This window comes from Falco biarmicus, chromosome 4, assembly GCF_023638135.1.
Source record: "Falco biarmicus isolate bFalBia1 chromosome 4, bFalBia1.pri, whole genome shotgun sequence".
Lineage (NCBI taxonomy): Eukaryota > Metazoa > Chordata > Aves > Falconiformes > Falconidae > Falco > Falco biarmicus.
Genome location: NC_079291.1, coordinates 12,752,647 through 12,768,869, shown reverse-complemented (window position 1 = coordinate 12,768,869; position 16,223 = coordinate 12,752,647). Strand labels below are relative to the sequence as shown.

At 41.2% G+C, this 16,223-nt stretch overlaps 2 protein-coding genes across 5 annotated transcripts in view; both read right to left on the bottom strand.

The window, feature by feature from the left end:
- SH3BP5 (SH3 domain binding protein 5) overlaps positions 1-16,223 on the bottom strand; it is a 75,638-nt gene that overhangs the window by 38,436 nt on the left and 20,979 nt on the right. The window contains exons 1-3 of one of the 3 annotated variants that reach the window (XM_056335797.1): positions 15,271-15,447; positions 13,096-13,158; positions 2,842-2,970 (exon numbers count right to left, since the gene is read on the bottom strand). In XM_056335797.1, the coding sequence (XP_056191772.1) occupies positions 2,842-2,970; positions 13,096-13,158; positions 15,271-15,351 (273 nt within the window). In that variant the 5' untranslated portion in view covers positions 15,352-15,447. Of the gene's footprint in view, positions 1-2,841; positions 2,971-13,095; positions 13,159-15,270; positions 15,449-16,223 lie in introns of those variants that run through there. The other 2 variants (XM_056335798.1, XM_056335799.1) reach the window with 2 other exon arrangements.
- The window catches only part of METTL6 (methyltransferase 6, tRNA N3-cytidine), a 53,319-nt gene continuing 39,991 nt past the window's right edge, over positions 2,896-16,223 (bottom strand). Inside the window, exons 6-7 of one of the 2 annotated variants that reach the window (XM_056335808.1) lie at positions 13,096-13,158; positions 2,896-2,970 (exon numbers count right to left, since the gene is read on the bottom strand). In XM_056335808.1, the coding sequence (XP_056191783.1) occupies positions 13,124-13,158 (35 nt within the window). In that variant the 3' untranslated portion in view covers positions 2,896-2,970; positions 13,096-13,123. The remainder of the gene's footprint in view (positions 2,971-13,095; positions 13,159-16,223) is intronic. The other variant, XR_008821424.1, reaches the window with a different exon arrangement.

Sequence of the window (16,223 nt, the reverse complement as noted above, 5' to 3'; positions counted from 1 at the left end):
AACTCTGGACAACTACTGCATTTCTGTGAAACTAGATGTCATTAATTATGCAGTTCTTTGTTCCCAGAAGACTTCAATCTATAGGTCATATTTTTACTTCCCTTTACTGAGAGCAACAAATAAGAATTTACACTTCCTTTCTCTTACAAGTACAGTCATGCATTTTTCCCTTATTGTTTAACTAAAGCTGTTTCAACCACCAAGAACCTTGTGCCTATGTTTTCAGAGGCAGCCTAACAGCTCTAAAATAACTGGTAAGGCAGAAGTAAGACAATCTTCACAGGCTAGATGTTATTATAAATTTGAGTGGAAAAATATCAAGCTGTTCCCATGATTTCTCTACAATTTTACAAATCAAATAAGAAAAAAAGATGCAGACTGGCATCTAAACGTACTAATATTCTGGTACATTCCTCCAGTTTCTTATTTCCCTACCCATCCACCCCTTCTCCCCACTTGAATATAGCAAATTGCTCCCAGTTAAACAGAACTTCTCCAGACTAAATTTAGACTAGAAAAACTCTTTAGGCAGATGCTTTACTTGATGATTGGCACCAAGTCTTTCCAGTCTCCTGGTTTCCAGATAGATTCACTGTCCTTCAACACTAATATTCCTCTCGGTCCTCACATTTTCTATTTCAAGATTTGATTAGACAAAACCAAAGGGAAACAAGAGACCATCTTCCAGCTCTGTCTGCTAAGCAGATACAAAGAGAGAGAGTACTGTTCCATGACTGGCTCTATAACACAAAATGGGAAAAAAGTCACAGGAACAGTTAGAAGGGGAATCCCTGTTTTAAAGAAAAAAAAAAAAAAACCACAAACGCTATCAAGGAATCAAAAGAAATTTAAGTGTGTAGCAAATTAGCAGATCTGAGATAAATAGCATTTAAACCTAGCCATTGACAGTGGATTGGGAAGAAAAATATGATTCTGTCTAACAAGCCCGATACCAGAGTAGCAATTCTACAAATCTAAGGACCTTCAGTGGTTTGGGTTTCTTAGTGGTCTTGCAAAGCACCTTTGAACGAGGATGACTGAATGGATTTCAGGGATAGCAAAGACATCACAATTAAAAAAATCCATTTTCAGGACATAGTCTGCTGCTAACTTCAGGACAGAGGGTAAAGTTCACTGCTCTCAGTGCCTGATATTAGTCAGGCATCTGACTTTTTTTGTACTGCAAAGTATCCATTTCTACCACTGACTCTTCCAAGTATAACTCTTGAAGTCCTATGCATACTATGCCTCACATAGCTATTTAAAGTAATAGAAATATAAGATCATACTAGAGGCAGGGTTTCAGAGATTATTTTTTTCAATTGCACACACTAACAAACAGAATATAAACATTTCCTCGATCTTATTTTGTAACTAACTGCCCCTCCCTCTCTAGCTCATCACTGGCTTATCTCCAGCACACACCATAGGCCCATGAACAGGGTTTGCTTTCAAAGCAGTTACAGATGAGTAGTAAATAATTGTGCCTACTGTTCTTTGAAACAGAGTTTACCTATTCGTCACACTGCTTCTAGTCTGAAGGACTAAGCCTAATAACGCCTACACATCATCCCCATGACCTGAGACAACAGCTCCAAAACAATGCCATGCAATTTAAAGGATCAACATGGTCACATACTATCTTGCACACCGTATCCTATCAACCCTATTCCTGCTTCATCAGCTTTTAGAGCCATGAAGCTTGTGTCTCCTTTTCCTATGGCTTTTTCTGAGGATGCATCCTCTTTTCTCCCCTTCTCTTATGCTGCAAGTTTACTTTCTGCCTTCTGGCACAAATCTACACTACTTTTCTCATCCCTCATCCTCCACCTATTTTTACAAACAAAATCCTACTGTAATTTTCATGTGTTACACACATGTTACCCCATCTTCACTCTACCCTTAAACACTCACATCATGGCTACGCAGCCAACAGATGTCATGCACAGAAGCAGCAGCTCTAGGCAACTCTTCCTCTACTCCTGCCTCTCCCTGCCTCAAAAGAAAACTGATGTAGCACCCAGGAAGTGCCTCCCCCTTGGAGAAAACCAAAAAGCCTCAGACACCTCAAACTCCATTACAGACACCAAGCAGAAGCACTGACTAAGCCACCACACACTCCACTCTCAGCTACTTTTTCCTTAAAGTGAGAAGGTGCCTGACACCTCACAAGCTTTCTTGCTTTCCCTGTAGCCAGTAGGACCACACCCTTACTTCCACACCTCATCCTTCCCTGCCTCAGCCACACAGGTCTATCAATAATCAAGTAGTTGGGGCAAGGGAGGTCAGATCCTGATGACAGCACAGAAAGCAAAGCTCAGTTTCTCCCCAAACCAACACATTTTAGAGACACATTTAGCACATTCCTGCTTCAGCACAACCTAATCAGCACCAAACCCTGCAGGTCTGCCCAAGTCTGCCCCACTCCAGCCTCTTTCCAAGCATCTTACAGTTGCAACCATTTGGCTGCTGTACATTTTTGCTTTAAGAAGAAAAAGCAGATACACAAAGTCTACTTTGTATTTTCAAATAGTTACAACTACTGATAGGAAAGACCAGGGCTCTGAAAGGCCATTGATAATGAGAAGAGAACAGAACTAGTCTTTTGCTATTTATCATTTATGTCTGGTGTAGCTGTTCCTGGACTGAAGAACATGTGCAGCTGTGGCTGTGAAGAAACACATTTTTGCCATTGATTCACATGGCTGACATGCAGCTCAAGACATTGACCAGTGTTGGCTAAGTACGTATGCTTAAGATGTTATTAATAGCAGGAAAGCAACACAATCAGTATGTGCTCTCCAACTACCAGCACAAGCTTGTGAGACAGAAAGTTCTCACCTGCCTGGCCACCCTCCGCGCTTCCCAGTAAGGTTTAGAGTCTTCTACAGCTTTTCCAATCTTCTTTACCAGTTCATCCAGTTTTACCGTTGCTTCAACCAGCACAGAGCGGAACTTCTGGCGTGCATCCTTCCAAATGTTGCAGAAAGGAAAGAAAGGACAAAGACAGATTAGAGCTTTAAAAATTATTTCTGTTTGTTCCTACCTTCAGGTTGCTCTTTAGAGTCACACATGAGCCGACACATTCAAAACAGCTACTGGCATTTGGACTAAGTTGGAATTCTTCAGCAAGAGGTAGTAACAGGAACCCAGAACCACATCCAAAAGCTAGCATCCTGGAAATCAAATCTTTGTCTTTCAGAGACAGCTTTTATACAAAGCCTGCAATAGCCTGTGCTACATGTCACCTCTGACAGGGTTTCTAAGAGAGCAGTAACTTGTAAATTTCTCACACAGCGAGGAGGTGAACAGCAGTGTAACTAGTTCTGAGAGGGAGTTCAATGGCAGAGACAACACTAGAATGAGGCTAGCAGGCAGGCCAAATCCCCCCAGCAGGCTGTCAAATCAGCTGGAGTCAGCATCTCCTAAATCTTAGCATGTCACACCCCTAGTACTGTTCCCCCCAGAAACGCCATTTCACAATGCAAACAGGGATAGACAGGATCTGCTTTATGCAGGAAGAACTGGACACTTCCCACATGGTGTATTTTCAACTCGGCTCCTCTTTCCTTTTATAAACACACCCTACTTACTTCAATAGCTGCAAAAAGCTTCCAGGTCCTTGTGCCAAGACTTCCTGCCATAAAAGCACTTCTCTTCAGCTATGGTTTTTATCAATGCAAGGGATAAGGACACCTACTTTCCATTTGATTATTACTATTTACTACGTTTAAGTAAATTCCAGCTACTTCCAAACTGTCGGTGAGTTGTCCTCTTTACATGATTAGCTGAAGCAATTAAAATATTTTCTCTGCTCCACTGGAATTTCCACACCTTCAAGCAAAGTGATTCTGATTTTGATCTCAGTATCCAACACAGACTCTAAATCAATGGAATTATTGCAGAGAGATGAAAATTCAGGCTGGGACCTGGCCCAGGATTTAAGGAGAACGAAGACAAGGGCCATGTGCATTCTTGACAAGCCTTGTAATTCTAATTAGAGAGCAGCATTTATGAAGACTGCTGGAGTGACATGTTGATTATCAGGAAGCAGCTGGCTTGAAGAAGTGCTCTAATTCAGGAGGGTTTTCTCATTATTGTTAAGGATTTCTAGAATGCATCACTATTTATTCATTGGAAGAATTAAAATATATTGGAACCTACCACTATGCTCTCAGAAGTGGAAAAAAAGCTACAATAATAGATTAGTTCTCACAGAAAAAGCAACATACTTCAGTAAAAGCGTCTTTGCTTCCTTTTTAGTGTTATCTAAAACCTTAACCAGCATCAGCAATGTTTTGGTCCAATGCAAATAGCTTTAGATTCTTTAAGTACTCTGGTTTATTCTAAGGAAGCAGTCAAATGGGTAACAAGGTCAAAAATGGAGAATTAAATGCACATTAACCTATTATTTTATTAACTCAAATCCAGTCAATAATCTCCTTTCTTAGTGAAAGCCTGAAATGTATCATTCAAACAATATGTATCAAGTCAATGATCTTCTTAGTGAGAAGAGTTTATATATTTCCAGTTGAAGTACTGGATAACATATGATTCACTGCTCAAAATGAGTTTCACTAGTAAATGAAATAAGTTACACAAACAACTGCAAGCATGGTGACTATATTGAAAGAAAAACATTAAGTACTGAAGTATATTTAACAAACAAAAAAATAACTCCTACAACTACAGGACAAAATAAAAAATTCAATTCTAAATGAGTAAGTCTGAACATATGTTTTTCACTTCCTTTGTGAAAGCTATTATGAGCATACTAGTTATGGAAAGCAAATAGTTAAAGAAAAATATAAAGGTATATTAAGTAAAAAAAGCCGTATGCAGTGATTTACCAAAAAATTCAGTTCCCATGTTTGTAAGTTAAGCACTGAAACCACCACCACCAAGCCTCTGTTTAGAGACCTACTCCAAATGTATTCATGCAATAATGATGTACGCTTGTATCCAACAGGAAAAAGAGAACTAGTCTCCACCTAGAGTTTAAAATAAAAAACCCAAACACACAACCAAAAAACACCAAGGACCAAGCAGTGAAAATAACAGCAACTTCTTTACCCATTGATCTCCCACTAACTCAGACAAATTACTGAACTGTGACTAATCCTGTAACTAGCACCCGAGGCACAGGTCTCACAAATGCTTAAGCACATGTTTGTCCATGAGGACAGTCACGCTTCACACAGTAGCTAGTTACACAGAATAGGGAGCGCTTCAGCTGAAGAATATACTGGTGTGAACTTCAGTTTATCATTTTCCCCAAAAGATACCTGCTTTCTATTCTGAGGCTTTATTTGGGTCTGACCATCCCCATTTTTTCCAGTGACAACCAGGAACAAAACCGAAAACACCCCAGAACTTTATACCCATGTCATTATATACCCATCTATTACATGACTTATTTTAAATTACATTTATTCTTAGGCTCCTGACTGTCAGGAACACAAGCCTGCAGGCTCCATCACCTTCTGCGTGACAGAATAAGCAGATGCTTGTACTTGCTAGGGTCAGTCCCCCTACCAAAGGTTTCCACCCATGCCCTTCAGACACAGTAACAAGATGCTGAGGTCTCTGAGAAGGTGTAATGTGTAATGCCAAACCCATGCCCTCTCCTGTATATATCTGCACCATGTGTGCTCCTGCAGCAATCCGGTGCATTTATACCACCCAGTCTCCTCAATCCAAGCTAATTCAACTCTCGGTCTAGGTGACTGCAGCTCCTACCCAGGTGCTGTGGCAACATCTCCCATGAGCAGGGACACAGCTCCCTCCTGCAAACACGGAGACATACTCAGTGCATCAGCTCAATGTGTTGGCCCTACTATGCGCTGGCTGAGCATCTGTGAAAGTCATCACCCTTGGGACAGTGCAAAATTCCCCTGGCAAGTGCTCCCGGGGAAATTTAAATACAAAATACAGGTGCAGCAGCTGTTTTTACTCTTCATGTGTAACTGGGGAAGTCAGAAGCACCAAGGCAATTGCACCAGGAGCACTGGGCTTGGTGCACTGGCTACTTCCCTGATATGAAATGTGCATGTGTGGTTCACAGGAAGGATTGGCCTGTGGTCAAGGCAATTACTTGGGAATCAATTTTATTCCCTGCTCTATGTCCAGCTTCCTGTGTTACTGTTACTGAGACACTTCAACCCACATGTGAGATGGTTCAAAGCTATAAACCCTTCTAATGGTTTTTGCTGTAAGAAGGCTCACACCAGAAACTTAATAGGCTCAGGAACAGCACAACCGTGTAGTTCATCCATGGTCCCCAGCATGAGGGAAGCCTTACATCTGCGTTAGGAAGACAACCACACCACCTTCAACTTACTTATCAAATCCTCTGGTGTAATGTGCCTCCCTACAAGCGTTACTATTTAACTGCCAAACTCTTGCTTCATTCAGGCCTTCACCTAGCACACGAGGTTAACAGAGAAAGGAAAAGACAAGAATTCCTGCAACTTGCTACCATGAGCAAAACTGAGACAGTGCAGTATATGCCATGCAACTTCTCTAGCAATCCTCAATTCCTAGTTTCTGTATTTCAGTTCCTTGAAAGATGATGCTTTCCCAGCAGAAATTCTAGTTATTGATAAAAGCAAATATGCAGCCTTAGGTACAAACCCTGTGAACCACACTCACCATTTCTGGTTTTTTGTTTTGTTTTGTTTTAAAAAGTTTTTCTCATCACTGCACTGAATACATACACAAGACCAGATAAACTGTAACAGAAGCAATGCAACTGACAAAAGACATCTCACACACCCAGATATTTCAAAAGCACATTTTCCCCTGTATTCACTCAAACTTCTGAAATAATTTTTAAGAACACCTTGTTACTGGTTTTGCAGACAGAAAAGTGATATTGAAAGCTGACTGGTTAACATTTCCAACATTCTCTCCCTCCTGTTTGCTCAAACAAGACAATGATAAGCCTTTTCAAAGCTGTACAAAAGTTGCTTAAGGCACTTGCCCTCAATGCATGTCACAAGGTGCAAAAAAATAGTAGTCAAAACATTCTCCCTTAAGTTAGTCTTCATAACTAGACTCCCACTACCTAGGTGGTTTGTCAGACACATGCTCTAGCAGGCACGGTGCTTAGTGCACCACAGGAACAGCTGCAGTTTACTTTTCAACATCTTGTTCTAGGCTACAAGAGATCAACTTTCTTCCTGGAAGTCCTTGCCACTTTTCTCCCAAATGATAGCACACAAGCACAGTTCTAGGGAGCATGCCAGACTTCTACCCCATACATGCTTTTGCTGCAACAGTTCATTATTAAAAGCAGACTCTCTCCAGTAACTTGCTGTTGGGTAGCTATCTGCTAGTGCACCAAAAGAGGGACCACACTTAATGACAGGCCATCCATTTGCGCTTCAGAGATCCACCCTCAAATGTGGAAATAAACTAAAACACTATTTTACCCTTACACTGCACCTGTTCGAGAACAAAGCATGCTTGTTTTCCTTTCTCACGAGTGATGGTGATGAGCTGTTATTAGATGCCAGATGACAGGCAAATAACTATTTCTGCCCATCAAATGAAGCATGTATTTTCAAACAATTTTCTTTTTAAAATGAATTTAACACATCAACTGGGTATGAAACATCTGAGTATCAAGCACATCTAAATTTCGTTTACAAAGGTTGTCCTCCGACAACCCGTTAAACCAGCCTGGGAGGGGCATAGGAAATGAAATTGCTAACTGAGGGACAGGCTTCATCTGTTTCCAAGAGGCAGGCAGAATCAGTACCTGCCTTCCTTTGCTACAGAGACCTACCAGCTGCAAAAGCTCATTTCCAAGTTAAAATAGCATCAGTATCAACAACGTCCAAGTGTGACAGCAGGTAGGCTTCCCAGTTACATACATGCCAGACAGATGCACATGCTCAGAAATCTACTTCAGAGCATCAAACAGGTTAACGGTATTTTTAACATCTATTTCGTGCCTGAGCAATTCAAGTAAACCAGACTGACAACCAAACCTTCAAAACAAAGTGGAAAGAAGGAGTTAAGTAACCTCTCAATTTTTAAACATGGGGGAGTTATGTGGGGTTTTTTCCCCACACAGCTACTAATTTGGCATCCAAGAACAATAAAAATTGGTATCTGGAAGTTGCTTTAACCTCCTGCTTGCAGACAGTCACAGACTGAGACTAAAAATACACTGGTATTTTTAGTTCTATTAGAAGAGGGGAGAGGAAAGCAGACAGGGGATGCACTAGGTACTCCTTCCAAAGGAAGATTTCTCTGCCTAACCCTTCCTCCCTCCCTCAGGCTAGAAACCCATTGCTGCTTCAAGAACAGAAATCAAGTAAAGCCCTTTGATTCACTCAAGCAACAAAATCCTTCCAGAACCACAGCAGAGGAAGGAGCCTTTCTACTCATCCATGGATGGAAGCAAATAACAAGCAATCCACAATGCAGGAGCCATTTCCTACGGAAATAAGTAGATTATAAAGAGACATGGAAAGATTTGTCCTGCTAGTCCTGGACAAATCCATCCTGCATGTAGATCGCACTCCAAAAACCATCTGGAACACCAGCCAGTGAGCTGCTTCTCCATTATCTGTGTACTCTTTTACGGGCATTGGAAAATGCTCCACAGGGATGCTGATAAGGCAGTGGAGGTTTCTACAGATAGATGTTTCCCCAGGCCAAGCAGGTGTGCTCAGAATGAGATTCCTGCCACTAACAGGCCATTTTTCTATAACTTGAAAGATAGAGGATTTTTTTTTTAAGTCTATTTAAAATTCTTTGCATGAGAAGTTCAAAAGCTTGAGCTTTACCCCAAACCCAAGTATTTTAGTGAGGAAGTAAGAAGAGCAACTCTAAATAAAACAGTCCTTCCCCTTCTGAGAGGGGTTCAAATGCTGACAAGGCTCACACGTGAAAGAGCACCACAGCTGATACAACCAAAACCAACCCAGGGTGACCTTTAGGATAAAGCCAGGACTAAAAGTAACACAGAGACTTGCAGATGATGACTAGAGGATATAGGCAAACATACAAGAAGGATCCTAACCAGGTCCTACTTAAAACAAGCATGGCTGAAAGCAGCACTGTTCAGCTCTAGTTTTCATATGCAGTCATCTCCCCTTACAAACACTGGCAAGCTCATAGCTCCAGCAACACAAAAACTCTAACAAAAAACACATTCGAGATAGCTGGGATTCCAGTGGTAATTTTAACGGTATGTGCTGTGTTTCTCCTCCCTGCAATGTTGCCAGAGGGTCCCTGGGTAAATTTGTTACATCTGAACTGTACTTTCCAGAACCAGCCAAAGACGTGCATGAGTTAGCTGGACAGGCAAGTCATGCACATTTGTTAAGTACGTTTGCAACTCACATGAGTTCAGATGGAGGTGCATTTCCAATAAACAGGAAAAAAGCTGAGATAGCAAGGCGCCACTCTAACGTGCATTTGGCCAAAACATACTTGTACCTCCACTGCAAGATGTTTCCCCCACCTCCTCACAGACACTTCACAAACATAAACAGGGACATTAGCGAAGCCAAGTGTTAAATCCCTCAGAGGACCCTTATCATCCTTTTGCTGTGTCAGTAATGTTCAGTGTTGCACTTAGTATGAGCAGCATTATGGATTTTAAATCAAGCCTAATCAAAGATTCATTAACAGGCAATACATTAACGCAACACATAACTACCAGCCACTCAGTGCCCTTTAGCAGCTCCACAACTCCTGAACAGGCTGTGAGCGTCATCAGGTCAGGATATTTCTCCAGGGTTTAACAGGATAGGTCAACAGAGAAAAAAAAATGAGTAATTATATCAAGTAAAATAATAGATGCAGCCAACTTCAACGTATCTGTTCAAGTCATGCCATGCATGTAAATCCACCCCTCCCACAGGTGGCTTGGGTGCAGAACTTATTTTAAAAGATAGAAAGCAGCAGGTTGCTCAACTTAAAACAGATCATACAGTAGTTCAGGTGCAGAGCATCTTTAAAAAAAAAATGGCAGGCTGATCAACTTAAAACCAGAATTCTACATTTTATCACCTCTGTGAGCAGCAAATGCCAACTCTACATCGTTCAAACACAGACTGTGTCTGTGGCTGCACCAAGAAAAATCCTAGAAGCCTCTACTGATTTCAGCCCCGTAACATTTTCATTGGGTAAAGCTGCATTTTTACTGCCATTTTGCAGATGTAGACCTGAGGCAAGAACAAAAGCATGGAAGCATTTAATCATGACAGTCTTTTTTTCCAGTTAATGGGAACTGGAGACAGACAGCAGTCCCATTTAGAGTGACTCGTGCAAAGCTACAGGAAGTCCAGAACTGACTTGCAGTACTTAGATGCCACAAGGTTACTCTTCCTGCTAATCAGAGAGTACATCAAGTCACAAAAACATGGGTGACTTTTTCTGAACTTCCTTCAAAGAAGTATACCTTCTACTCAAATGCTCCCATTGCTTTTCCAGATTATTCTGGGCAAAAATTCAACAGCGGGAACGTATGGACCACAAAGTAATGCTACAGGAAGCTGGCAATCAGCATCTTGCACTGTAAATAGCCTAATGAAACTCTGTGCTCCCATTGAAGTCAACTATGATCAGATATTGAAAAGACAAAGAAAATAATAATAGAAGAACAGGATAAATGTAACTCCATTGTTTGGTTAAAAAAACCAAACACATCTTTCACCTTATGAAATACCTTGCAATAGCAGCAAGACCACCAATTAGGAAGGAAAACAAAGCAGATAGTAACAGCCAAAATAGCAAATCTTCACAGGCAAACTCAACATGGCTTTCCCAGAAGCCCACATTTTCAGCAGCATTCAAGGATTTTGGACATCTGAAGTGGAATTATACCAGTTCTAAACTCCCTCTTCCAAACTCTGGATTTATCCTCTAAGGCTGCTTGGCAAAGCTTTCTTTCCTTGTCCAGAGTACAAACGCAGGGATTTTCTTCTAACCACAAGTGTTGGTTTGGTGTTTCTTTAGTATCTTTCCTCCAGAAAGGTCTTTAGTCCATTTAAAATGCATTTATCAACATATATATAAATTAAGCCTTGCTTACATAGAATCACAGAATTATTTAGGTTGGAAAAGACCTTTAAGATCAAGTCCAACCGTTAACCTCATCCAACTGCATTTGTCCTCAAAATTTAAGCAGATCAAAAGTAACGAAAATCTTTCCAGACTAAAAATTATGCAGCGGCATGATACCACAAACTGGTTTCAATTCAGTAGGATTTTTGGATGAAAAGCAAAGAGGAAACATTCATGAAAGCCTACTGTTGATTACATTTCAACTTAATTCCATCAAAGACTGCTTACAGTAAGTACTACAGACAGATCTGCAGTAAACATTTAATGACATAGAGGTAGAAAGAATCATATAATCATTCCCTGCACTATCTGACACCTAGTATTTCTTATACTAAGTAAGCAACAATGTAAGATCAAGCTAATGTGGAAACACTGCTCTTATTTACAATGATATATCCAGGAGCCTTTCAGCCTTTAGAGCTCAGCATGTGTCACACATTCAGTAGCTACAAATCTCCAGGCTCTACAAACACTTGAACACATGAATAATTTTAATCAAGCAGTAAAATCCCATCTTAAGTCATTGGGACTTATTTCATGAGTATGCATTTGCATTATTATTACTATTCTGTTTCATAATACGTCCTCAGTGCAAGGTTATGACAAGATTAATGAAATCCAGGCACCTATCCATAGCTACATCTTTCAATTTCAGTATCTCAGCATGAAATAAGGAGACTGAAAACATACATAATTATTTTTTTTCCAATGTATGTATATAGTCCTGAAGTCCATTTAATTGGTATTGTTGCAGACTAGCATACTGACTTTTAAAGTTCACTCATAAAATTGAAACCAAGCTAGTGACACTGAACAGTTTTCACAGCTGAAATATAATTTAATTTCACATAACAAATTGCTCTCCATTCCACTAAGTTTATTTGCCAATAAATTCATGATCTACATGCCACAAAGCACAGAAAATACAAACAAGTAAGACACGAAAATAGCCACATGACAAGGCTGCTTTGTTTCCAAAGAAGCTCATAACCCTGTATTCTGTTTGGTACACGCAGTTGGATAGTGTATTTTTAAATACTACCAGTAACCATCCCATGCTCCAAGTACCCATCTCATCAAAACCCACATACAGGGCAGGGGGAATCAACACAGACTTTGACATTTTGAAGATGCAGACAGAAATCTATAGATATACCTTTAGAGTGAGTTCAGCACTGCAATCTCAGCATGTTTTGATACAGTATCCAAAATACTGTAATGTTATCAAAATTATTAGGATGTAAAGTAGCATTTTATACCAGTTTTACTTTAGCAGTATATTCATCTTACACTTCCACTGGCTTTATCATCTTTGTTTGGCAGTTAACAAAATAAAATTTAGACACACAAGTAGGACAGTTTGTTTTGATTTGTTATTAGACCAATAATGCAGAGCCTTCCAGAATAGCTGAAGCTCAAATTTGGGACTTTAGAAACAATTTCTTCAGAAGTTTCCATTAGATTTTTAAGTGTCCAAGAAAACCTCTTTTTCCAACTAGGAAGTCTTTTCCTTCAACTCCTTCTACTTTCCTTACTCTGAAAATAATGACAAAAAAGGCAAATCTAACAAGCTAAAAAAAATAACCACTAAGGAGGAGATCCTGGCAGGTAATTGTACGGCAAAGACTTCTTAACCAAATAAACTTTCACTGTCTATTATGTCAAGAACACAAACCCAAAACAGCGACTTGTAAAAACAGAACTTGTCTAAGTTTAGTTTCAAAACCTGAAAATAGGGTTTGTCCAGGGCTGGGGGGGGGGGGGGGGGGGGGGGCGTGGCAGCAATGGAGGAAGGGGGAAGGCGCATAGGGTTCTCTACATATGGTTTGTACACTGTCAGTATCCCTCTGCCCTCTCCCTTTCTGTTCCAGCTGTTAGCTCAAGTCACACCTTTAAAAAAAAAAACATCATCACCATGGCACAATTCAGGAGGGAACCTACGCAAATACTGTTCTGTTGCTCACAAAATCCAACATGCACAAAAGAAAAATGCAAGGATGAATTCTGTACCTCCAGCTCCGTCTCTCTGCGATTGATATCATCTGTAGATTGATTTAGTTTTTCCAGTTCCCCCTAGAAAGAAAGAAAGAAAGAAAAGTCAAATGCATCTTAAGAAATCAGGGGGAAAAAAGTGTCTGAGAAGGCTCATTCTGCATCCTCACTGAAAGCTTACAAGGGCTGTGGCTTACAAATACAGTGAAAAGAGGAAGCCTTGAGACATTTAGAGTAACTTTGCCACTGGTATTCTAGTTTGCAACTTAAAAGAAAAATAATCAGAGAAGCTCTATAGTTTTATTTTAAGGCACCACATTTCCTGTTCTGGCTTATTCCTTGCTATGAAAAATAAACATAAAGGTACAGTAAATTCTGTCTTGTTAATCAATATAGTCAGTATCTGCTACTTTCCAGTGAGATACACACAGTCCTCAGAATTATTAACATAAAGTTAGTACTATCACAGGAGACATACAATGAAAGAACAGCACTGATAAAAAACATGTTTTGCAGCACAAGAGGCATTTTACTCTGGATTTTGGCAAACCATTTTATAACACAAGCAGTCAATGGGACATACGATTATGTTTATTCAGTCTGCCTTAGCGCCAACACTTTGATCTCTTAACAGTAAAAACAAAGGTGTTAAAGCCCTTGAATAAATATTTACTAGAGGTGGTGTTGGCATGAATGAAGTTACTGTAAAAACAAAGCTCATTCTTAATTACTTTCTTATGACAAAATGCAACCCTCAGGAGTGGACTCCCAATAGCCTTCATTTGATCAACATGTTACTTCATGTGAGATCCTACAATTTCAACAGGAATGTTTGCTAAAGCAAACATTTCATTTTCAACCAGTGTAACAGGATCTACCTTGAAATGTTTAGCTGTATAAACCAACCACTGTAAATTGATTGTAGCTTGAGCAATTTCCCACTAGACTACAAGAACAACTCTGGGTACAATCAGAAAGGAATTAACTGCAACGGTTCAGTTCTCTTATCCTTGGAGGTCAGATTTCATTTCCAGCTCCTAGAATTTGGAAGATACATATTTGCCCATGTTTTCTGAAACAGACACTCATACATGAATTACCTAATTGCCTTTTACTGTATGGTTAAGACATGACAGAGGCAGACCTAGCAGCCTATTTCTTCAACCAAACAGGAAACTCAAGAAAAACACTGTTTCTACAAAAAAGTGCAAATCGGATATATGGACAGCTGTGCAAGCTGAGGAACCTAAAGTCAAAATTTATCAAAAGGCACTAACAGACCTCAGCTTCTCAAAATCAAGGCAGTAACAGGCTCGCTTTTGGCTAAGGGCCTTGCTCTATGTAACCATGTTTTGTGAATTTTGCAATTGCTCTGCTTGGCCCTGGAAAAGAAATGCTCACGATGGAGAAAAGAATTACAGCATGGAGGGCCCTAAGCCAAGAATCCATCCTCTCAGCAATGTACACACATGCTTATATTCACTCATGACAAACAGTCCCAGCAACACTGGAGGCAAGAGCCATAAATCTGCAGAGACCTAAAAATACATTTCATTTCAGGGGCCACAGCGTGCTGAAGTTTGCACCAGGCAATTGGTCAAGACATGATTTTTGGGAGAAAAGCTTTGTTTAGAAACCATGCAAGAATAAAAACCATTTCAGAAAGTATTCATAGAGAGAATTTACCACCTTTCCACTAAAGCTCCATTTTTAAGCAAGTAAGAATAATTTTTAAAAAATAATCTGTGCTTTCCCCCATTTACGAATTTCTGAGTATCAGCCCTGTTTCACGAGCAAGGTCACGCTGTCATGGTCAAAAGTAAAAAGGGAGGGGTATTTCAGTAGGAGAAGGAAGGACGCCCAACGGAGCCCGGCGCAGAGCGCTGCCCGGGGCCGCAGGGTAACAAAGGGCTGGGGCGCCCCGGGGCCGCTGCCCCCCACACCCGGCGGGCGCCGAGACACCCGGGGCTGCTCTGCACCGCCGCTAGGCACCGGCAAACGTATACATAAATATATATATATATATATATATGTGTGTATGTCTATATGTATGTACGTATGCATTAAAAACCAAAAATAACAAAACATAAAAGGCAATCATTGTAACAGTTATTATATAAATTATATACACATTAAAATACATTTTAAAATTAAGCCCTCCCGGAGAGGCAGGCAAGGCGCGGCGGCCCTCACCTGGATGCGGGGGTCCACCTCCTCCTCCTCGGGGCGCGAGCCCTCCTCGGCGGCGCGGCCGCGCCTGCCCCCCGGCTCCATGGCGGCGGCTGCCGGTACCTCCCGTTCCGCCGCCGCTGCCGGCTCCGGCTCCTGCTCGGGCAGCTCGGCCGCCCCGGCCCCGCCTCCGGGGGGAACCCCTCCCTCCGCACAGCGCCCCCGTCTCTTTGTGCATTCGCACCGCACGGAGGAAATGAGCGAAAAACCGCGGGGTTTCTTTTTTTTAAACCCTTCTTCCCCCCCCCCTTTTTTTTTTGTGTGTCAGTGCTTGTATTTTGTCATGCTCGGTGCTCACCCCGCCATCCTCCCCGCCGGGCAGACCAAATGCACGCAACTGCAGTGCATGAAACCAAAATGAGTAGTTTCAGGTGCAGAGAAATGCTAACCATACCTTGCGTGCCTTTTTTCTTTCTTCCCCCCCACCCCCCGCCTTGTTGTGGTCTATTCTCTTTTTCAGGCTCTGCTGGGGGCTGACATGTCTATGGAGAAAAAAAGGGGAGAGAAAAGGAGGAGATAAAAAATACTGAAGTCACTTTTAACAACCTTGAAAATTCAAATGAAACCCAGATTTCTGTTGCGTGGCAGCTAGGCAAGCTACTATTGTACTGGATGCTGCAGAAAAAGACACACTAAAGACATACCCTTCTGCTGTCAGTAAAAAGAAACTTCTTGCAAGAAGCATGGATTCTATGTATATGCATGGCCCCTGGCCAGCAGAGCACTTCAGATTAGGGTCTCCTTAACCACAGGGACAGGGCCCAAACTGGCACCTGAACGCTAAAAGGGTAAGAGTGGGCAACCCTTCTGCCTAGCAGTGTACCACCAGGAGCGGGCTCCAGCACCTCTTCATTTTGCTAGCCTCGAACACAGCTGTAACCCCTTCTGTGGGCTGCAGTGAATAAATAAAATTTTAA